Genomic DNA, 23,988 nt, shown 5'->3' on the forward strand with positions numbered 1-23,988 from the left:
ACACAGAAAAGCCAAGTCCGAGGACTTGGAAAGCTTTGCAGGTAAATTCCTGTCACCTTTGCTTTCATCTTCATCTCCCCTTCATGCCAAGGGCCTTTGACACCACCAGGAATTTGGTACTCACAAGATACACTGTCAGCAGGTGGTTCCTCCCCATAAAGTCTGAGATTGTTTGCAGCTGCCTGTTGCTTTACTGTGTCCTACGGGCTCTTCCTGCTTGCATTCATGTTCTGTGCTCATCAGCTGTAAGTAAGTAGTTAAACGTCACTGCAGCTCTGCCAAGACAGCAAGGGCAGCGTTTTGGTTTCAGTGTAAGATTTTAACTTCCCGATTCAGCCCCTGAATTTGCAGGGCAATCCCATACACAATGTGAAGCCGTCTACCAGTGGCGAAGTGTCAGGAAATCCTGCTTGGGTGAACTGTTCAGCTACTCTGCCATGTGGCTGAAAGCACTTTGGCCTTTGCAGCCAGGACGGCAGGCTGCCCGTGGTTAGTCAGAGCAGCTGTGATGGCCCTTCCCAGGAGGTGCCCAAGGCCAAGCTGCACAGGGTGCTGCACTGCCTCAGCCCACAGACTGAGTGGGTTTAAGGTCCCCTCCAACCCAAGCTGTTCTGTGTTTCTATCATCTCCCTGGTTTGAAGGTCCCCTATTGCTGCTAGAGCATCCATCCAGCACACCACTGCTGCCCCCCACCCCTCCTCAGCTGCCTCCATCTTTCATGTGCTGCATGTTGGGAGCATTCTTTACCAGGGCCTGGAACAAGGAGGCTGGGAGCCTGCCTGCTGCCTGGGCAGACCCCTCCATCCCAAGCACACAGCTGCAGAGACTGACCTGCTGCAAGCATCACCCTTCCCAAACAAGTCCCTGGGTCAGACACCAGCAGTCAAGGACCTGCTGCAACCCTCTTTACCACCAGATTGCTGAGGATGTGCTTCCAGCACTGGAAAGCACACATTCACTAGAGGTGCTCAATTAGGATACGTTTAAGGGCTGGTAGCTCATATCTAGCTAGGCATTTGTAGCGCTTCGTGCAGCTATTGACAGACAAGAAGGTCAGGAGAAGCAGCGTGCCTTCAAGGGAGGCTGGCATAATGGGTTATGTCAACAGCTGCACAGTTGGCACTTCTGTCTTCAAGATTTATCCCCTTTTTTGGAAGACAGGGATCGTTAGGTAGCTATTTCATGGCAAGGCTAGCAGTGGGGGAGGCTGCTGATTAGGGACTTTCTTCAGCATTAGCAACTGTAAATAGTTAAGGCTGACATACAGAAACTACAGCAGGAGGAAAGGATATGGTTTGCATCCCCAACCTGGGATAACCTTCTCTACCTTTGCAAGGAGAAGCAGATAATTCTTTTTCCCAAAGTGGTTTCCACCACAGTTCAACCACAGAGCGTAGGCAGAACAGCCCAGCTCTCCTTGGTGGACCAGCGTGGATTCCGATCTCAGTCTCCTTCAGAGCTTGCTTGGTCACCTCTCTGCCTGGGGTGTATGTACCACAGGTGACAAAGGAGGCTAGGGCAACACTTATGTGACTGGCTATCTGCAAAGTGCTGGGGAGCTGAAGGAAATATCCCAGGCTACATAGATAAGCTATGGAGTGCTCTGTGAGTTTGCACATTACGCAGAGCTTGTGTACACAGCAATAGATAAAGCGAGGCTGGAGTGGCACATGCTCTGTCCCGTGGCCACCCCTGAACTAGGCAGCTGTTGGTGGAAGTCATTTGACGCACGGAGGTGCCCTTCCATGACCATTTGCTGAGCTGTGGGGGTTAAATGTCCCGTGTGGGAGAGCCTAGTGATACATGAATGTAATGTGGCGAGGCTCTTCTGCACTCACCAACTGCCCTGTCACAACGGGGGGACCTTGAACTGCTGCAGGAGGCAAAACATGGCAGCGGTAAGGGCTGTGTGCTGGCGCATCAGGAGCGTGGCGCCCAGGTCTGGGCAGCCCTGCCTGCAAAGCTGCTGGTGAACAGCCTGCACTAGCTGGTGGTAGGTGCCCACCACGTCCACGAGCGCAGCCCTCAGCTCCTGCTGCCTCTGGCTGCATAGCTGGCAATGTGTCACCTGGAAGCAGGCCACTGCCAGCTGAACAAGGTGGTCAAACGTCACCCTCAACACCTCCTGCAGCTCTTCAAGCGGACGCTCTGTTTTCAGAAGCTCCTTGCAACTGGACAGCAGGTCCTGAGAGGCCGAGCCAAGGGCATCTTTGCTCTCAGCGCCCTGCTCTGCACATCGGTCTTGCAGGTGGGTTGCTTGGTTCCCAGAGAGGTTCACCACAACCTCCTGGAGCTCTGTAGTGTAGGCTAGGAAGCAGGGGAAATCTGCAGGGCTCGTCCATGCCTGGTCCTTCAGTTGGCTGAGGGCTTGGACTTCAGGGCCCAGCGCCCTGTTCCAAGCAATGGTAATGGGGTAATTTCCCACAGGGGTCCCAGGAAGACCGCAGCTGGTGGATGGTGGGGTAGTGACAGGCTGCAGAAACATGCTGCACATGGGAACGGTGGTTTCCTGCTTTCTGTCTTCATCCGGCCTATGGAAACAGCTGACATAGGACAGCTGACAGCTGCACTTGTCCATCCCAAATTGTGCCGACGTCTTCCTCATCACAGAAAATCCCAAAGACCTGGTCAGGATGGGCCCAGCAGCAGCTTGCTCATCCTTTTTGTGATTAAAGCAGAGGAAGGAGTGATTTGAATCCCCATAGTCTCCTGTTTTTCCCAGTGAGCCCAAGGGAATTGGGTCTGGGGAGATGGGAAGCTCTCTGGTTTGGAGGGAGTCTTTCCTCACTGTGGCAGACTGTTCTCCAAGAAAAGGAGTCTGAGCAGGACAGAGATGCTCATGACCCACATCTTCTGTGTCTTTTCTGGGCTCCCCTTCAACCATCCCATTCTTGCTTTCCAACTCTTTCTCAAGAGGTAGTGCAGCTGATGATGCCTGCATCTCCTTTCTGACAGCATCATCCCCCACGCACACAGTGGTCCTCTGAGAGCCCAAAAGCTCTAGAGGGTCATGTCCTCTCTTCTGAGGTGGGTTGGGTGATATTAGGTCTGACCTCACCTGAACTGTGAGCCAGGAGAGTTGAGCTATAACCCCTGAACTGCTGCCGCCATTTGCTAGCAGCTGTGTTACATCTGGAAAACCCACATGATTTTTGTTGTACACTTTCTTTAAGGCCTCCTTGCTTATTGCTTGTCTGCTTTTTGCCTGTGACAAGGCACTGTCCCTCCTGTTCTCAGCACAGCCATCGAGGTTAGCTTTTCCTTCACCACATGGAACCAGGACAGGCTCCTCACATGCCATTTGCCTCCAGGCAGTGGCGAGCAGATCTTGCTCCTTGGCCACCCCATGGGGAGAAGCACTACAAGAGGAAGGAGGCAGAGTGCACTCATCAGCAGGGCAGGCCATCTCCTGGCCCTGGAACAGGGGGACATCACCAGCTTCGTGCGTGGGTTCCATCGCATCACACTCCCCTTCTGGCGCTGCCTGGGCTAGCCGATCTCTGGTGGTCACACAACTCTCATCACTTGGCCACTTCACTGTGGGGCTCTCCTGGATAGCACTGCTCTGCTCCTGGGGAAGGTGCATGGCTTCCTCTTGGAACAGGGAAGTTGGGTGCACAGCATGTGCAGGACAGAGCTGACCCACATCTACAGCAACATCCGCACTCTCCTCCCTATGGTCACCTTGCAAGCGAACAGCTGAGATGGAAGAAACCACCAAATCAGTCAATGACTTTGTTTCCATGGTGTCAGGCTCCATTTCCATCACACCAGAGGATGACTTTGTGCCGGCAATGTCTCCCTGGGCCTGGGGGGCAGGTGTTCCCATTTCTGCATCCTTCTCTGAAGAAGGTGGATCTGAGGGCTGAGCAGGGAGTGGTGGGGTGGGTGGCCAGGAGCAGCAGCTCTGCGGGGAGCCTGGTATAGCCAGCGGGAAACTGACCTGTGAGGTGTAATTGGTTTTCAGAAAAGATCTCCTCTTCCTCAGGCTCTTGGAATACACCAGCTGCTTCTCCTCCCCATATTTCTCTCTTGACATCTGCCTCGATATCGAGTTTTCTCCCAAGCTGTAACATCTTGGTTTCTGTAGGATGCAGTTATCTTCTGTACTCTCCTGGGATGTCGTCTGGCAGCCTGCTGGCAAGGAAAGAACACGTAAGTCAGGAAATGGCCCCGTGCAGCAGAGTACACATACGTCTCTCCCAGACGCCAAAAAGCTCTTAAGTCCTGCAATTGCAGACAGAAGCATTTGGCAGCAGATGCCAAAGGAAAGCATCTCTTTATGGTCATGGACCAACTTGGAATGAGCTCTGTCAAAAAAAATAAAGTGTTCTGACTCGTGGCTACAAATACTGAAGTCCAGGATGAGCTGCAGAGGGAGCTGGATAATCTTTCCCTTTGCTTTTGCTGCAGTGACTTGATCTGACCGCAGATACAGCTGCAGTTCTCGAGTTAAGTCTGGTGACACAAGAAACCTGCTAGATAAACTACTGCGTACAGGGGCAGACTGAATAGAAACATTATCAGAAATTCCCAGCCTGCGTATGTAGATCACAAAAATATCGAGAGGTTACAGTTCTGTGCCCGAACACCATGTTGTCACCATGCATGAGTGCAAAAAGCCAACACGGTTACAACTACACAAAATAAATTCTGAAATTCACTTAATGCTGATAGAGCTGGTTAATTCAGAAGTGGGAATCGTCACTTCTCTGAGATAGCACCACTATTAGGGAGCAAGCCATACAGCTGAGCAAGCCATACAGATGGGCAAACCTCTGACCCCTACATTATCTTTGATTTCTGGGGTGCATGGAGCAATAAGATGTCCCACAGCTGGAAGGAGGGAATGAAGGCAGAGCCTGGCAGCTCTGGACCTGTCATCAAGGTGCCTGCCTGTTCAAGGGCACATATGTTTCCTGCACTCTGACTCCGGGATGTGTTACCCTCTTCAAAACCAAAGATGGCCTATGTAAAAGGCTGCACAGAACTTAGTTCCGCAGCATGTTGGCTTCCAGATCAGGCAGTGCCGTAGCTTCCTCATCTGGAACTCCTGAAGAAACCCGGAGACTTTCCAGGATGCAAAACTCATTTGAAAACTGACTTTTTTTTTCCTTGGATCCAGTGCTTGGAGGTGACAGCAAATCTCCCTGCAGTGCTGCTGCTCTGACCCCTGTACGCGCACTCACTGACAGCTTTGTGAAGTATACTTGAGAAAGAGCAGCTTGTGGAGGACAGATGTTCAAAGGTCCTGCAAAAAACCTTGGGAAAACCCACCAACAGGATGAACAGCTGGAAGACGATCCTTACCAGCAGGCTGACACGGCAGGCAGGCATGACCTCAGCCCTAACCTCAGACAGAGGGAGAGGACAGTGGGTGGGTGAGGGTTTACCTGCCAGGGAACAGGGGGGGCTGAGCCTGTCGGCAGCATCATAGAACTCCTCCTCAGAGCTGGTGTCACCGAAGCCCAGGGGTGGCTCCAGAATGAGATCACTCACTTCTGCCATCTGCTCTGCTCCCCAGGGCACCTCTTCGTGGGCAGACTCGTCTTTCCAAGGACTTCTGTCATGGCTGTGACCGACGCTGCTCCTCTCCACGCTGCCTGCAGGGGAAATGCTGCAGCACAGGCTGTAATAGTCCATGGAGTTTCTCTCAGACAGCTTGGTCCGCAGCACAGACACATCACTGTCCGCTCCTTTCTGCTCAGAGGGGCTGTGCTTACACCCGTGCTTATCTGCTTCTGGTACCTGCAAGAAACAGAAGAAGTCTCTGGCTTCTGATCTGCCAGAGCCTTCTGCAGCACAAATGGGGAAGCTCTTGTCCAAGCTGTTCATCTCATGCACAGTGGGTGTGTAGAAGTGGAAAAACTCTGGCCTGGAGGAAGAGCAGGCTTCCAACTCATCTTCTTCCAGTGCATCCATGGAGTCACTTGAGCCACTCGTCTTAAACCCTCGGCTCTCTGTGTTGGCTGAATCAGAAGCATCAGATGTGCTGTCCGCATTGTCAGCCCCATCACGCGGGTAATCCCCCCCAGGCTGGGGCTCTGTGCTGTCCTTTTCCAGGCTCTGAAGCTCTCCCAGCTTCTCCTCACAGGCAGGATGGGCGCTGCTGTATGCTGCAGGTGTGCCCAAGCAGTGCTCTGAGGAGGAATCCATCTCCCAGGAGTCTTCAGAATCACTGCAGGTTCGAGATTCATACCCTGTGATTTAAACACATCTGTCAGCCTGTGCTGTGCGGTGGCTCAGAGGAGCAGTCAGAACAGGGTTACAAACTCGGCCACACAGCAGTGATTCAGAGCCAAGAGAGTTCTGCCTACACTTGCTCATCAGTAAACCATGTAAAGGTGCAATCTGACCCGCAGGGCCATAACCTGTGAGCGGAGGCCTGGTTCTGTCTGCCTGCCTGCTCTGCCTGGTTTTACTGCAGAGCAGTACTAAGGGCAGCTGCAGAAAAGCAGCCAGGTAACTTGCTGTCTGAAGTCTGTCTGCAACCCTTATGGGACCGGAGCTATCCTGACAAGGGACAGGGCAGCAATGCAAACAGATTGCCCATCTCCTGGTCAGAGCGCAGCAGGGGTTGCTCAGGAGTTTGGTGAAAGAGCACAGGTGCCCAGAAACACGTTTGCCATTTTGCTGACAGGTACTTGGCCTCTCCTTCGTGGGAAGAGCTGTCGGTTACTGCTGCTCTGCCCCAGCCTAACACATCTGGGTTTAATGGAGAGCTGGCAGTGCTGGCAGTGAGGCTGACACTCAATGTTCTGCAGATGGTCACTAAGCATTCCCAGGCTACCGTGACACTGCTCCCAGGAAGGAATGACACTGCTACCACTGGATGATCAACCCACTTCCTCCCCACTCTTTGGCAAATTAACCTTCTTCGGCTGAGACACGGTGTAGTTGCTGTCTTTTCTCTCCCCAAGTAAATATGGAGACATTTGCATCCACAAACAGTCTGTAATAGCCAACGATGAGGCAGACAAGATCTTTCGCACTGTTTGATTCCAGCAGCAGAGTCAGCAGCTTTTTTGGGGGAAGGAAGGGAAGGGGAGACAGAAAGCAGTCACAATCTTAGAACAAACATGGCTTTTACCACCATTTGCCACACACTGAAAAGACACTTCCTCGCCCTCATACTGCCACAGCTGCACAGCACTCTGTTTCCGTATGAGGAACATGGAAACAAATTGTTTTTTGTTGCATTCTGTTTCTTTGATAAGTCTCACTGATAAAGCACAGCAAAAAATAATCACTTTTCTTCAGTCATTTTGCCATTCTTCCTAAGAACCTTTCCTTCAGAGTCTGTTCTGAGCCTCTTGCACTAATGACACCATCAGCACAATGTCAGATTGTTTAATAAAACAACAACAACAAAAGGCAGTCCCCCCTGTTCCCCTGCCATGTGCTGGCTGCTGTGAGCGCACCACCCACCTTCAGGTCCTGCAGGTAGATTTTCACCATGCTGACTTTCTCTGACTCTTCTGTCAGCTCCACCCTGCTGATGTTTGAGAACTCTGCCAGGCTGGTTATGATGCTGAGCTTACTATTGATTATCTGGCTCACCCCGTGCTTGGCACCCACCAGCAAGGCCACGTACGATTCCCTGTCCTGTAGCTGCAAGGGAGAGAAGTCAAACGTTAAGATGGAACCAAAGCAGGAGCCCGTTCTTCTGCACTGGGCAAGGTGTGTAAAAATAGCATTAGTGCAAGCTATCAGCAAGGTCCTCTTCTGGTACAGGCCCAAACAGCTGGTGGTTCGCCACTTGTTATGGATCAGTACTGGGACCAGCAAGAAAAGAAGAACCCCTTTCCCCCTTTCCCCCCCCCCACAGCCAGAACAGCTCTGCTAGTCTTACATCAACAACCAATTCAGAAAAATAACTAGGAATTTCTGCTTTGGATAAGCTTTGCTGTGGTTAAGACAGAGCCTTGTTACAGTTCAGACATGAAGGAAAAGGGTTAGCACTGTTTCTGGTACCCTCTCTGTCCAGTTACCGCCCAAGAACACTGCATGTCAAACCTCAGTGACAGGGATTAACTGCACTCGTACCATCAGGGTGGCATTAAAGATCTTCCCACTGTACATCTTCAGGTCTCCCAGTATTTGCAAGTAGTTCAGGCGCACTTGGACTGCTGCAAGCATATGCTTCATTTTGCAAGAGAAGAAATATTATTTAGAAACACGATAGAAGAATAAAGTTTGCCAAGTAGACTGCAAGCTAGACAATGCTCTTTCCATACAGTATTCAGTATCTCATCAACACACCTAGCTCGCTTTGCACGTGCTTCAGATCTGAATAGGATGATACTACATTACCACAATTACCAGCTGGCTACTGTACAAGCAAGCCACATCAGATACATGATGGAGGGAAATTAGTGTGTGTGCTGCAGGGGAGCTTACAAAAGAAAAAAGCAACTGGTCACACACTGAGGAGACCCAAAGAGGAAAGACATGCCCTCTTTGGTACTGAGAAATGCAATGGCATCCCAGGAGGGATGCACACTACCCAGGCCATGCACACTACCTTCTGCCGAGGGTCCAGCAGGACCTGGTTCCGCTTCATGTGGTAGCTGATGGCTTTCTTTATATCCTTTCCTCTCATGTTTCGAAGCAAAGTTGGTGAGATGAAGTTTTCAATTCCCCAGTCTCTCCTGCCAGAAAGATGGAACCACACAACTCTTGGAGCAGGAAGGTACTTTTAAAGGTCATTTAGTCCAACTTCTCTGCAGTGAACAGGATCACTTACAGCTGGATCAGGCTGGATCAGAGCCCAGTCCAGCCTGACCCTCAGTGTCTCCAGGGATGGGGCTTCCACCACATCTCTGACAGCCTGTGCCGGTGCCTCACCACCCTCACTGTAAAAACCTTCATCCTTACGCCCCATCTAAACCTGCCCTCTCAGAATGCAGAATGCCCAGTTTTACACTGCTATACAGGAGACAACCTAAATCCACGTAGTAATCCTGACTGTCTTTGCCATGGAGAGGGTTAAATTTGCCATGCAGGTGTTAAATAACTAGGAGCTAAGAATGCTGCACGTGTTTGGACCTGCTTGTTGCAGTGCACTGACTACATGTGGTTGGGTATCTCTGGCTGCACACACAGAATTAGCAGTGCTGCCTCGGCCGGTGGAGGCTCTGCGGAGCAGTTACAGCACAAATGCCCATCTTCCAATGACAAGGCATGACAATTTCTTAAAGTAGGGCTGCTTTTCAGAGCACGTGCCATCTAACAGCTCCAAAAAGCTGCTCAGCACACCTGGGGCTTGTGAAAACATTTTCTCTGTGTTGTTTTCCAGGTCCCATTCCTTTGCATGAGGACTGGAACTGAGTATTTCTGACAAGGTCCTGGGAGGTGCATGGATGTAAGGTGCCAGCTGTGCAAACTTGGTCACTGTTCCCTCTCTAAACTACAGTATGCAAACCTTTTTGTATTGGCAGAAGCAGCCTTGGTAAGCAAAACTACGTAACAGATTTGCAGTTTTCTGCCCCTGCTGCAGCCGCAGACTAGGAACTCCCTTTGTTAGGGACGTCTGGATGTTACACTGCAAGTAGTGTAAGCAGGTTAAAGTAGCTCAGCAGGTTAAAAGCAGGGAGGCTCATGCAGTTACCTTGCCTTAAAACAACTGGCAAAACCAACCGACTGAGGTCTCTCTGGGTCAGAGATGGACTCCTGCTCGCAACTAAGCACTGGGCAAAAACACAGCTGCTATTAACTGCCTACATGAGATGGACACGGTCACAGAATAACAGAGAAAATCTGGAACTTACTCAATGTATTTCAGAGAGACTTTCTGTGGCTGAGCGCACGTATAGACCCGTTCCTGTATCTGCAGGGCAGCCAGACGTAATGCCACACTGCATTTCATTTCCACAGCAAACCTCTCCTGCAGCACATCGCTGCAGCTCTGGAACAAACAGAGCTGAGTTAGCATGAAGGCTAAGAAAACAGAATGAGACCTTCGGTATGCCTGCAGTGGGCCAAGCAGAGGGAATTACCCAGCTCGTTTCAGTCTCATTCTGTTAAGAATACCAATTGATTTAGGAATCTGATAAAAGTTCAGCCCTAATGCCGATGCTCTACATTTCGTACTCATGTAATTGAACAGGCTGGAAGTACGCTTTAGTGTAAGCTGGACAGAAAAATAACTATTATTCCTGAATTATGGAACGCCTCTATTTCACCTGCAGGTAGAGATATTCAAAAGCAACTGGGTCTTCCTGCAGCAGGTCTAAAGGGTCCTTCGGGACAAAGCAAATCCTGAAGAGGCATCGGCAGTCATGGGATTCTCTTTTCTGGACAACCTGCAATGGACAAACATTATCAGCCACAGTAACTGCTGGAGTCCCTCCATAAATACAGTGCTCAGCATCCAGCATGAGCTCAAAGAAATCATTCAGAGCCAATGGCAGATGGAAGGCTGCGGATCAGCCGCTGTCCTTAGCAAATACCAGGAGATGCTGATAGTGTCTGTATTCCTATCTTTGACTCTTTTCCTGTTTTTCTCTTTTCCCTTCCTCCTTGGTAGCCTCAAAGTCATTTGACAGCATGAGTTAATTAGCATCTAGTAATCTCATATGCTTGTAGCACACCCATGACAGGGGGTGTAACCACAAAGAAAGGGGCAAATTCATCTGCTTTTAAGTTCGGTCCTAAGATACAGCAGCACAAAGCAGACATTTGGGTCCTCATCATTATGTTAATACAGCGTTAAGGTCCCTGGACTGTACATTATCATATTTTATTCTGAGCAAATCCAGCACAGGCTCATCAACAGAACCTACACAGACATTCTTACACACATGCCCCAGGGGGATGATGTTAGCTTTCCAACCTCTCTGCATTACAGCGGATCATCAGCCACCACAGTGCCATGGCTGTTATGCTGGCTTCCAAGCAAGCACATTCTCCTAAATTAAGTTAGTCCAGAACTACTAACAGAGCTGCCCTTCTGTTTGCAGAACACAAGTGTTTACTAGGAATTAGATCAAAGCTGGCATACAGCTGAGGTAACTCACTTAACTACCAGTTATTTTAAGACAGCCTCTGTCCTCAGTGTCAGTGGACATCTCTGACTTGTCCCGGAGTTGCTTTACATGCCCTGATCTGTATCAGCACACAAGTACTGCCCCGAGGGTTCTCTACAGGGATGGAGGTGATGCTGAAAGTGGGGCTTGCATTCACACAAAGAGGCGAGCACCTCTGAGGATATCCAAGCCCCCTTCTTGTGACACCTGCAGAGCACTGCCCCTCTGCACCCCACTGACCACAGCTCACTGGTTCTGGTTGCCCTCATGGCTGTAGGGCCATGCCAGGGGCTCTCCACACCTGCTCAATGAGCTCCTCCTCATGCAGCAGATGGATCTTTGCTGCGTTGTACTGCTCCTCCAGGGTGAGAGCAAAGTGCGCGATGCTCCGGATGGAGAGCTTCTCCTTCAAGGTGAGAACAATATCCTGTAGAGGAAGAACATGCAGATGGCCAAACAGAAGTTAAGCACAGTTGCTGTAGATGGCACGAATGCATCAGATGTACAGATAGTTCTGGCCAGCCTTGAGAAGCCAAGTGGGACAACACCGAAAGGGAAGCAGCCAAACCCAAGCCTTTCTGCAAGCCTGGTGGTGACCAGCTGTGTTGTCCCAGCAGGGCAGCCAAGAAATAAAGGGTTCTATCAGCCAGGCAGGACAGCATTCAGAGATACCCACATCCACTGCTGCCAGCCAGTGGGCAACAAAAGGAGCCACAGGAACTGCAGGGGAAGCATGGTAAGTGCAGAGAAATGGAGGATGATAGAGTTTGTTTTTGTTTTGTTTTGTTTTGTAGGGCAGAAGGACAAGGGAGAGAAACTGCAGATTGCTGTGACAAAAGTGCTGCAAGATGCAAAGATTCAAGGTCTGACAGGCATCACATGCGCTTCCTAGAGACGTATGGCTTGGGCTGCCTCATGTCCAAAGCTTTTGCCTCACAGTCTGGAGCACCTTGTCACCTTCACTCCATGTATCTGCTGTGAAATATTCCAGCTTTCTAAACTCTCCAACACTTTCCAAAGACCTGCTGAGAAACCCTTTTCCCCACAACAGCCCAAAAAACGGAGACCGCCATCGTTAGTAAAAATCGTAGCTAATTTGATGTGTTGTTTTGGTTGTGCAGATAATTCTTTTGCTACACTGAGCATTGTGGAAATGACTGTGTGTGTTTCTGGCAAACAGAAAACATTGCAGATGGCTTTACTGAGCACGGACTGGAAAAGAGCTCCCGTAACTTGCTTGGTCGTCATGGGGTGAGCATAAACATTTAACTCATCTGTTATCTCAAGTAGCAAAGGAACTTTGGGAAACATTTATTTCAGAAAGTATTTCACAAATGGCAATGTTTCTGTGAGGATGGCAATCAGGGTTTCCACTTAATCCTGGGAGAGAAAAGTTTGTTCCAGGTTAGAGGGAAGCTGAACATGAGGAATTAATCTATCTGTATAGCATATATTCACAGAATATGAATGTGATGCATAAGCAGTTGCTCAGCACCCTCCAACCAATGCCCAACCAGCCCCCCAAGCAGTGGAAGAGCACAAGATGAACTCCTACTCCCTTCAGAACTCCTTCCACATTATATCACATTGTAGAATATCCCTTTTGCCTGTTTAAGTCAGCTGTCTTGGTTCTGTTCCTTCCCAGCTTCTCAGAACACCCTCCACCAGCTCTTTGCTGAGAACAGCCTTAATTCTGTATAACACTGCTTAGCAGCAACTACAAATACTGCTGTGTTAACAACGCAGCTTTTCCCCCCAAACCAAAACATAGCATTGTACCAGACCCTCTGAAGAAAACAATTCTGTTGCAGTTCAAATGAGACACCCACCTTTAATCACACTTCACAAAGTTGTAGTGGTCTCACAGCCAAGCTCCTACAAGCAATGTGAAAATCCGCTACTAAGAAGAAAACTGAGAATCAAAGTAATGCTTCCCCTTTAGGAACGGCAAAGAAAATCCACCTCGATCAGCAGCAGCCAGCAATTCAATTGGCACCGGCTGGCCAATGCAACCCAGAGGTTGTAAGTTATGCTACATGCATCGTTGCAACTGGATTGAATAGAGGCAGTGAGAACAAAGACGTGGAGCATTGTTACCTTTACAGTAGTGCTGGTCTCAAACCTGAAAGCTTTCGTCTGCCCGTTTTCCAAGTATACCTTGAGAACATTTGGCATACAAAGAAGAGAATTCCCCTGTGGAACAAAAGAAACAGCACTAATTAATCCTTGGACATCTGGCCTCTTGGCACCGGGCTACTCTGCCTGACACAGCACATCCTGACATAAATCACAGAACCACAGAATGGCTCGAGTTGAAAGAGATGTTTAAAGATCGTCTAATTCCAATCCCCTGCAGTAAGCAGTGATGTCTTCCACTAGATCAGCCTGCCCAGAGCTCCATTCGAACTGGCCTTAGAGCACTTCCAGTTGTGGGTGTTGATCCACAACTTCTCTGGGCCCCTTGTTCAGTGTCTCACCACCTTCATAGTAGAACATTTCTTATTTATGTTCATTGAATCCACCTTCTTTTAGTTTAAAACCAGCAGGCTCTGGTAAAGTCTCTCTCCATCTTTCTTTTAAAACCCCACTGAGCAGGGGCTGGAGTTCTGTCAGGTCTCCCTAGAAATTTCTCCAGGCTGAACAACCGTAACTCCCTCAAACCTTTTCTCATAGCAGAGCTGATCCAGCTCTCTGATCATTTTTGTGGCCCTCTTCCAGACCTGCATTAAGAAGTTTATATTCTTCTTTCCCTGGAAGCCCTAGAGCTTCATTGAATACTCCAGGCAGGGTCTCACAAGAGCCGAGTAAAGGAGAATCACCTTCCTCAACTTGCTGACCATGCTTTATATATAATACATGCTTTATATAGTCCAGGACATCACGGTCTTTCTGGGCTGCAACAAACATTGCCACTGCATATGCAGTGTTTCACCTATCAGCATCTACACGTGCTTCTCCATAGGGTTGCATTCATCACCCAGCCTGTTCAGATGAATGCCCCAGACCATGGGGGGCTGCACTTTGCCTTTGGCTGTTTGAACCTGATGAGATTTGCACGGGCCAATTGCTCAAGCCTGTCAAATGAAAGTCTTTCTCTGCTTTTGCAGCCTTCTTTTATAGCTCTAAGCTTTATTCCCTCATTACGCTCCTGGGATTGAGCAAGAGAAAAAGAGCAAGACAAACACCTTTACTATGAAATTTCATCTAGTCCAACAGCTGTACATGGCTCAGGTATGTCCACTGCGGCTTGCAGAAAATACATCTTCCCATTACCAGGCAGTGGGCTGTGCTAAGGCCCCTCAGTGACACCTCCCCACTGACAGCAGCCATGCCTTCACCTCAAGAGCTACTCAAACCCTACGTCAGATACAACGTCCATGCCAGGGGAAGACTGTAGCATTCAGCTAAACACACAGAGGTGCTATACTGAGCATCCCCCTGAGATACATCACTGTGACTTCCCAAAGAGGAGGAGGTGTCACCAGAATTCTAGAAATACATCTTAAATGTGTTAGAGGGCATTGACTCCCACAGCAAAGGCAGATCCCTTGGGTGCTTTGGGAAAGGCACCATCTGGAGCCATAGCCTTCAGACCTCCGCATTTTTCCTTTAGGAGAGGTCATTTGCACCTTTGTTCTTGTTTTTATCCTTGGCCTTGTTATTCTTCTAATCTTAAAACAGTTCATCTGCTCATCACGACAGCCTCAAGGCTGAAAGCAGCACTTCTAGGATCATCTATCCTGTGCTTCATTTGCTTTGCAGCACCTCATAAATCTCGCAGCCTTGGTTGTTGATGCAGTCCACGTGCTGTGGGAGCACTACAAGAAAGAACATAAAGACACTTGTGTGCTTTGTTCCTTGTTCTTCCTTCCTGTTCTGTGAGGTTCGAGCTTCTGACAGTACTACCATGAGAAATGAGTGAAGGCTGCCACTGCTCTTGAGCATAAGCTCTAACTCCGTCATGGTAAGTAGCACAAACACACCTTCACGTGCCACAGTCTTTGCCAGCCTTTGGCTCCTTCATCATTCTCAGAGAAGTGATGCTCATTTGCACCGAACACCACGGTTTTCTGCCAGCTCCACATGTTGTCAGATGAACGTGCCATTGAATGTGCCATTGCACAGCCAGCACACAGCACAACTTTACATCTAGACAGAAATCCTCATATTCAAATGAAGTATCACCACTTTTCGAGTCAGATCCAATCAATTGGCCTTTTGTGCAGGCACTGATAGACAGCTCTGAAGGCTTCTGCTATCGCTGAAGCCTGTATCCCAGTCCTGTTTTGTCTGGTTTGTGGTTGATTTACTCCAGGTTACAAATAGGCCCACATCTTCTAGCAGTACACTGATGCTGACCTCATGATCCCAGGGGACCCTGCTCTTACGTATCATTCAGCTATATGGAAACTTGTACTGAGCTCACAGCATAAAATGGAGGCTGGATAGCACTGAGTCTCATCAACAATTTATGCTCCCAAACTGGGGTTTCAGGTTTCAGCTGCAAGAGGCAGCCTCTGGGCTCCTTCCAGTTGTCACAGAGATCATTTAGCAATGCTCCATTAAGATCACTTAATGAAACAGGAGTCTTTGCAGTTTTTTTTCAAGGCCGTAATGCCTTTTTTGCTTGCCTTAATACAGCTCTCCTTCAAAAGGAGGGTAGTTCTTTGCCACACAACCAGAGCAGCTGTTGTCTGTGGTGAATACTGCTTTTCCAGAAAGAGGCAATACATTTTCTCCTGCTCCAAAACGTAGGCGAGCAAAGGAGAAGGGGTTCTGACATGCCTGTAGTCAGGACATGGGAGTACCAGAGCATTTGCACTGTGCTTGTCCAGTAGCATCGTGACATCCAGGGCGGAGGGGCAGCCAGCAGTGAGTGCAAGTGGAGAAGAGGAAAGCAAAGAAATGCTTGCCACAGAGACAGCTCTGCCTGAGTTGGGTCTGGTCAGCTCTGCACCCAACCAGGGCTGGGAGAGCCTAGAGGAAAGAAAAGAGTCTAGTGGCTGGTTCATCCCCACTGCAAAGCTAGAAGTATATACACAGAGGTCTTGTTTCACTTCAGAACAGACCGTCTCAGCTTCTTGCAGGTGGTCTATCATAGAAGCAGCCATGAATGCTCTGCAGAAGCCCTCTGAGTGGCCAGGAAACAGTGAGCTGTCACTCTAGCTTGAGAACATGTCGTGCCAAATGTAACTGCAAAGTGCACCAAAGTCACCTGCACCAAACTCTTTGAAGAGAGGGATGCTCGCTGAGAACTGCTGAAGGCTGGGAGAGATGATCCAGATTCTTTGTCAGAAAAAAGAACTGGTATCAGTCGTAGGATTCACCAATTACCTTCTGGGTCAGGGTTTGCCATAAAGCTGGGCAGAAAGTTCACACGGTGGCAAAAAGACAGGAGCAGCATGCACAACAGCTTTTCATCAGCCCAAGTGAGCAAATCTCTATGGCAATGCCAGCACTTTCCCCCATCACTCAGGAGCCCATGAACCCAGCTGGGATCGGATGATGGGATGCACACCCAAGGCAGACTAGCCCTGGGTACACAGTGAAGGTACAGCCACTCTGTGGCTCCTAGCTGCCCTGACCCAGCACTGCCAAAGGACTTCACCTGTTTCTCCCCAGTACACAATGCAGCTGAGCCCCACTGACCTGCGCATGCCCGTTCACCAGCACTTCCTCTGCAAAACGCACTTTCACGGGGTTTGTTTTCAGCCTTGCCCTCTTCTCCTCAGTGAGAAACGATGACTTCGGCCCACCCTGAAAAGATAACAGCACTCGGTCGGCAGCTCAGCTTGCTGAAGAGCCAATGGCTCACGGTGGAGGCAGGGGATCATCCCTGCTTTGTAGCTCAGCCTTTACGCGTACTGAAATCTGTGCTGGCACACACACTGTGCTAGCAGTAGATCTCTGCTGGTGATGCTTATACAATAGGAACAGGCAACCTGCACCAAAGGTTTGTACTGAAATTTGGCTTCTCTTCCCAAGGCAGGAACAACACCAGGGTCCCAGCTCTTACTTAATGGAGCAGGGGAGGACAGCCCGGTCAGAACAGGCAGGTTTGTTTGCTCAGGGGTGATCTGCAGGAATAACAATGAGGGGAGGAAGCTACAGGCCATTGCCTTGCTCACTGCCATCCCAGACTTGCTGAACTAAAAGAAGGGGAAATCCTTAGGCTGTAATGAGTAGCCAGGTGGATCCCAGAGAGGAAAAAAAGAAAAAAAAAGATAAATGTTTTACTGCACACAGAAAGAATGTGGGAAAGCAATTGAGGTTTGAAAGAACATCAAGAACTATCAAGGAACAACTTGGGTGGGGGGGTGGTTGGTCCACATTGTCAGCATTGGCCTTAATGCGGGCAGCTTCCTGGCCTCTCTGTGCCCTGGAAAAGTGGGGAGCATCCCATGTGCCAGCCTGGCTGCCCAGGACAGTGAGCAGAGCTGCTGAGAGTGCTGAAGAGAAGCCACTTACCGATGTGCAACGCAGGACAGTGAGGAGGAGCTCATCACCAGCATCCCTGTAACACAGAGGGATGCAGTCAGTCAGGGTCATCACCTGCATGTGCCTTTGTAACCCCCTGATAAAGTGGGTCTCCACATCTCCCCTCTTGCATTCATCCCCTTGTCTGCACAACACAGGCAGGATCATACCTGATGATGTCAGCCACACGTTCAATGGACATGTCCTCCACCATGGTAGAGTTTATCCGGAGCAGCTGGTCACCTGGCAGCAGCTTCCCATCCGCAGTGCTCCCTGCGGGCAACCAGCCTGCTGTCAGTCACACGCCAGCAGAGCTTCTAGGAAGTTCTCCTCTTCCCATCCAGCACCCAATTGCTGCAGCAGCTCCTTCTGGGAGTGCTGCGTCACACCAACACCAACAGGGTGTAAAGCAGATGTTTTTGTGTACCCATTTAAAAAAAATAATAATCAAAAACAGTGTCACAGCTTTTGATGCTAAACTGTCAAAACAGCTTAAAAACAGGGTTAAGCCCCAGCCTTTTATAACTGGAAGCGCTGATCTGCTTTACCTAGGCAGAACTTGGGATGGACTGCCTGTGGCTAGTGGTGATCCTCTCCTTGGTACAGCATTTTAAGTCCAGGCAGCCTTTTCAGCAGTATGACCTCAGTGTAAGAAATGTAAGAACTCTAAGCACTGTAAAATTAGATAGAACTGTCTCTTGGCATTTCAGATTCAACACCAGAATGAGCTTGGCTTTTAAGCATCTCACGTCCTTCAGGGTCAGCTGAGTCTGAGTGCAGCCAATACACTGATGGTGAAGCTGCCATGGCTTCAGTTTTCCTCTGTGCCATCAGAATGAGACCGATGTCCAAACACTTTGCATGCCACAGGCATGCAGGCTTTTTCCCCTCAGTGCTCAAGGCTCCTGTGCTAACCAGAGGTAGGAAGGTGTCAGAAGGGCCATCTGGGACCGCTCAGGTCTCTCACCCCCTGTGAGGAGAGGGCAGCAGTGCCTACCTGCAGTGACAGATGCGATTGTAAGAGGAAGGTCTGGACAAATCTCGAAGCCGTAGTGATGGAGGACCAAGTCTTTGTACACTGTGACAGTGAGTTTGACACGGCTGACAGCCTGGCCACTGCCATCGCTGGTGACGTCTGTCACAGACACTCTGCCACTGCGAGACAAGAAGCTGGTGATAGCATCAGAAAACACCCTACCAAAGGGGCTCAGAGCCACAGAACCCTGGCTTCCAATGGGCTGCAGAAATGCACAGAGAGGTCAGAGCTTGTTTAGGTACCTATGGGTGAAAACTTTGCTTTTTTTTCCTAGGGAAAATGAGAGACATCTGTAAGCAGTGGCTTTCCACGTTCACTGGAAACAAGCCTGTGCTGTCTCTGATCCAAACAGATACCCCCACTCACAAAAGACATGTTTACCTGGATGCAGCATCCCGGGAGCGATGAAGCCATTTTGCTACCATTTGCTCTATCCTGCATGCTTTGCGTGTCTGGATTAAGTTAGTCTCCAAGTCTTCCATTTATCTGGAAGTGACAGAAACCACAGGAAAACACAGGATTGAGTGCAGTGCATCTTCTAGATACTGTTTGGAATTACCAACTCACAGCTCCTGGGTAACAAAGAGATTAACAGGCACCTTGGGAAAACCATGTGCTTTCACAGAGGATGTTAACACCTTCAGGACTTACAATGATTCTTCCTGCCCATCTAATCTCCCCTACCTGCTGCTTTAGTGTAGTCCACAGTGATGGTTAAACTGCATTAACTGCTCACGGCAGAGAATGACCTACCAATCTCTGCAGCCCATTCTCATGTTTCTGGATGCTGTTGTTCAGCTCTCTCCAGAAGGGAAAACTGAGGTTTGCTAATGATTTCATCTGGGATCTCCAAATTGCAAAGCTGCCAAGGACCACATCACACAGATCTCCAAGGAGAAAGACTCCACAATCCCTCTGGGATATGAGAGCACTGCTCAGCCACCTGCACAGCACAGAAGTGCTTCCTGACATACAGAGGGAACTTCCTGAGCAGTCTGCTCCACTGCCTCTTGTGTTGCCACAGGGTACAACAAAAAGAGCCTGGTTCCATCCTCTGCACCCTCCCATCAGGTATATATGGAAACTAATAAGGTTCCCCTCCAAGCCTTCTGTTCTGCAGGCTGAACAGTCCCAGCTCCCCCAGCCTCTCCACATAGAAGATATGGTCCTGTCCCTTTGCAGGAGTCTCTCCAATAGCTCTTGCCCAGGTGAGCACAGAAGTAGACATAGTGCTCCAGGTGTGGCCTCAGTGGCACAGAATAGATGGGAAAAGATCCCTTTTCTTTGTCTGCAGGCAGTACTTGGCCTAATACAACCAAGGAAATCAGAAGCCATCCTGAAGGCAAGGGCATCTTGCTGGCTCATGTTCAACTTGATGTGAGCCAGGATCTCAGGTCTTTCTCTGCTGAGCTGCTTTCCAGTTGAGCAGTCTGATCATGTCCCGGTGCCTGGGGCTGTTCCTTCCCTTGTGGAACTTCAGAAGGCTCAAAAGCCCATTCCTCCAGCCTGCCAAAGTGCTGAATGGCAGCACAGTCCTTTAGCATGCCAGCCACTCCTCCCAGTTTTATGCCATCTGCAAAGCTGCCAAGGGTACGCTCTGCCCCATCATCCAGATCATTAATGATGGCACTGAACAGGTTTGGATGCAGTGCTGACCCTGGATGTTCACCACTAATTACTGGAACTCGCTCCAGCTGGAACATGTACGACTGATTGGTGCCCTCTGGGCACAGCCATTCTGCCAGTTCATGATCCACCAGCTTCTCTATGGGGATCTCATGGGAGCAGCCTGCCACGTCTGGGCAGACAACACCTACTGCTCTTCCCTCATCCATCAGGCTGCCCATTTCATCACAGCAGCTTTTCGAGATGTCAGATGTGACTTTCTCTGTGTGAATCCATGCTGGCTCCTGATGATTCTCTCATCCTTTGGGTGCCTGGAGGTGGTTCCCAGAATTAGCCATACCATCGTCTTCCCAGGGATGGAAGTGGGGCTGAACACTCTGTAGTTTCCCAGCTATTCCTTTTTGCCTCTCCTGAAGATAAAAGCAATCTTGGCTTTCCTCCAGTCTTAAGAGACTTCTAGCGGAAGAACAGAGGGCTGGAACATCTCTCCTACAAAGACAGGCTGAGTGAACTGGGGTTGTTCAGCATGGAGAAGGTTTTGGGGAGCCCTCACTGCAGGCTCTCAATATTTAAAGTGGGGGGCCTGCAGAAAAGATGAGGAGGGATCTTTCTTCAGATGATGTAGCGATAGGAGAAAGGAGAGCAGCAAGGAGATCATCAACCCTTTGTATTTCAAATATTGACAAAGAATCAGAATTATTATATCCACCTTTTACACTGCCTTCTGCTCAGACTGCAAGATTTGTGTGTCCCCAGCTTTGTTTTCTCTTATGTCTTCTATTCAGACAACAAGCCTAGCATATCAGGGACATCTTTTATGCTGGGACAGTGCAGAGGACAGTGGTTGATATCCACTGCAGCAGAAACGTGGTTGAGTTCATAGCAGAACAGTAAAAGAGAAGGTTGGAGGCGGTCAGATGAAGTGTGACACGTTTTGTCTGAACACAGTCTGAACTCCCCCTCCTCTTTAGCACTTTCTCTGCTCCTCTTATTTCATCGACATCTCCTTCCTCCCCTAGAAGCCATTCTGGCTCCTTTCACGACTCACCCACACAACAGTGGACAGAAATAGGGTCATAAGATTCAGTCCCTCAGCTCCCTCATGACCATTCTCTCGGCTGCTTTCTGTTGGGCAACACAATAAAAAACCTGCCCTTCTGACACTGCTCCTATGCCTACCTCTGAGCAGCATCTCTGAGCTGGAAATCAGTATCTTTACAACCAAATAGCTGTCTCAGAAGGAAAAGCACCTTTTCCAGATGGATAATTGGGAAATAATCATAAGCTAGCAGTTCTGCAGGCAGGAAGACATATAGACATATGTATGACATATCAAACCAAGGCTTGAGCAGTCATCACTTATGCTTAGCATCCCTTTTTCAGTCTCAGTATTTCACCTCTTCTGTCTGTCAGCTCCCTAGACACCATGACACTTACCTAATAGTGTGGCTGGCACACTCTCTGAATGTTTATTGTAAGGAGCACTTCATCCGGACATCCTTTTGAGCTCTTTATTAGAGATACAAAGTCCTGCTTGCAGCCAATCCTTTGCCCCAAGAAGCTCTCCCTCTGCCTGAATGCTGCGATGTCTGCAGCTTCAGCTACAGACACACCAAGACCATTTACACCCTGATGCTTTGTTACCTCTACATGCAGGCCCATCCTCTATTGCTGACTCTCGTTTTCCTTCTTTGCAGAAAAGACAGGCTATCCCCTCTATCTTTGTGCTGTGCTTCACAGCATGGAATTTATGGAGAAAGCCTCTGAGCCTAAACGACAAGGGCAAAAAGCTTCAGGAATAAACAGAAATGCTTGAGTCACCTAAACAGAATGTTAAAAGATGGAATATATATATAAGGCACAACAAAACCAACCAACCAATACAACCAACAACTGTTTGCTCCAGTAGTTCACATTCTCACTGCCCATGCAACAAACCTCAGGACACACCATGATGCTGCTGGCAAGAAGCAGCTCTGCAAGATTTGATGAACTGTAACTGTGTGGGATGGCAGCCTTTGCTCTTCTACTGCATTATTCCCACAATGGCACCTTGCAGTGACATACACTGCTAAGACAGCACCAGGCCAGAACCCAGACATTGTTAGAGTAACTAGCAGACAGAACAGGGCTCATCAAGGCTAAATGATCTCTGGTTCCCTTCAGAATACTTAGCATGGTGCCTTTCCTTACACGGCCTCTCAATTTTGTCCCCGCTAACACATATGCCACCAGTGAGCAGCTAGAACAGACAGCCTGTGGGGAGGCAGGCAGGAAATCACAGGCAGGTCTGACTCCAAATGCTGGAGCTGTACTGAGCTCCAACACCTGCGATGCAGTGGGAAGGACAACCTGTTTCCCACATCCTCCCACAGGCATCATCAGATGTGCCCTGACTAACTGAGCTAACTCACACGGGCATTCCTGGAGCACCCACACCAGGGCAGTACTGATGGCTGGAGTTTCAGAATTGATTTGCATTTCTGTACCTTAAAAAGAATGCAGCTGACCTTCACAGAGGCAATAAGAACACCCTTGATAAATGATCTCAGCTACATCTGTATGAGGCAAATGAAGAATAATTCAATTTTTTTATTGTTTGTTTGTATTGTTTTGTTTTACATTTACTGGAATTTGGGGCTAAATTTATCGTGAATTTGTTCTGGCTATTGGGAACAAGCAGCTGTGACACACACTGCTTTGAGAATATGTGTATTTGTGGCAGATGCAGTGCAACGACTCTGCTTCCTTCTTTGCAGCAGATACTTCAGTACCACAAAGCAGACGACTGGAATTTGCCTTACCACTCCAAATGCCAGCTCTGCTGATGTTGCCAATGCAGAATGAAGTCAGACTTGGCAGGTGGGACCCAATGATTCCAACTCACTTTCTGTGGGGTTAAGGAGCATGTCCAGCTATGCAGGAATTAACGCAGTATTCCTACTACCTATGTGCATTCACTGAGGGAGGAAAGGCCCATAAGTCTTCCTCCTCCTCCCAACCCCAAGCCAGCCTCCCAGGCACTCTGAAGCAATGATTATAAGTAGAGACAACCATGAGAGCAAACATCTCAGGAAGCTAAGCTCAACCTAACGCTGCACAACCCACACAGAAAGCCCTGATATGTGCACAGGACTGTCTGGCCATGGAAGATACCCAAACCCTGCCTCTGGCCACTCCAGCATGCCAGGGATCCCAGTGCTAGCAGCAGCCTCTGCAGCAGCTTTAGGGAGAAATGTTCTACCTCTTATCTTACCCTTTGGCAGATGGCTGCTTCTGGATCAGATCTCCTGGGCTGCAGAGTGACCCCAGTGATGCTGAACTTCAGCAGTTTGCCTGGAGAAAGAGATGTCTGTGCCTTGCATGCAGTGCTGTGAGGGTATTGTATTCTACAGTTCTGAAAGACACTACGGATCAAGCTGTGAAAAAACAACAGATAACAACATAAAAACCAACATAACAGGCCTGTGCGCTTCACCACATCTTTGGTGCCTTCTCACGGCAGACAGAGTGGTGTAAACAAGCCTGTGATCCCTGCCAGTGTCCAGACTTCAGCTCATGTGGTTAGAAAGACTCTTGCAGGTGGATTTCAGTACCAGCAAAGCTAACGATCCATCCTCAAACTGCAGTTCAGATGAAGAGGGGCTGGTTCTTGCAGAGGCTCCGACTCATCAGACATGCTATTCCCCAGCGACAAGCTGTCTGCTGTGTGCTGATCTAAGAAGCAGACAGTGGAGCAGCAGTGCTCTCTTTTGCAATGCATCCTACCTCCCTGGCTTGGACTCGGTGGCCAGAAAGCCCCAGTTTTTCCAATGGTTTTCA

The 23,988-nt window shown here is 49.2% G+C and overlaps 1 protein-coding gene across 1 annotated transcript; it reads right to left on the reverse strand.

Annotated features, from left to right (window-relative positions):
* Nucleotides 1-41: 41 nt before the first annotated feature.
* Nucleotides 42-23,536, reverse strand: FRMPD1 (FERM and PDZ domain containing 1). The gene is made up of 16 exons (XM_072359336.1): nucleotides 23,423-23,536; nucleotides 18,922-19,026; nucleotides 18,502-18,659; nucleotides 17,675-17,777; nucleotides 17,496-17,541; nucleotides 16,677-16,784; nucleotides 13,125-13,220; nucleotides 11,329-11,454; nucleotides 10,185-10,304; nucleotides 9,771-9,907; nucleotides 8,525-8,651; nucleotides 8,047-8,142; nucleotides 7,429-7,611; nucleotides 6,873-7,020; nucleotides 5,394-6,200; nucleotides 42-4,137 (listed from the first exon to the last, which is right to left on the reverse strand). The coding sequence occupies exons 2-16, from the start codon at nucleotides 19,020-19,022 to the stop codon at nucleotides 1,850-1,852; spliced, it is 4,644 nt and encodes a 1,547-aa protein (XP_072215437.1). The 5' UTR covers nucleotides 19,023-19,026; nucleotides 23,423-23,536; the 3' UTR covers nucleotides 42-1,849.
* Nucleotides 23,537-23,988: the final 452 nt, after the last annotated feature.

Source organism: Excalfactoria chinensis, chromosome Z (genome assembly GCF_039878825.1).
Source record: "Excalfactoria chinensis isolate bCotChi1 chromosome Z, bCotChi1.hap2, whole genome shotgun sequence".
NCBI lineage: Eukaryota > Metazoa > Chordata > Aves > Galliformes > Phasianidae > Excalfactoria > Excalfactoria chinensis.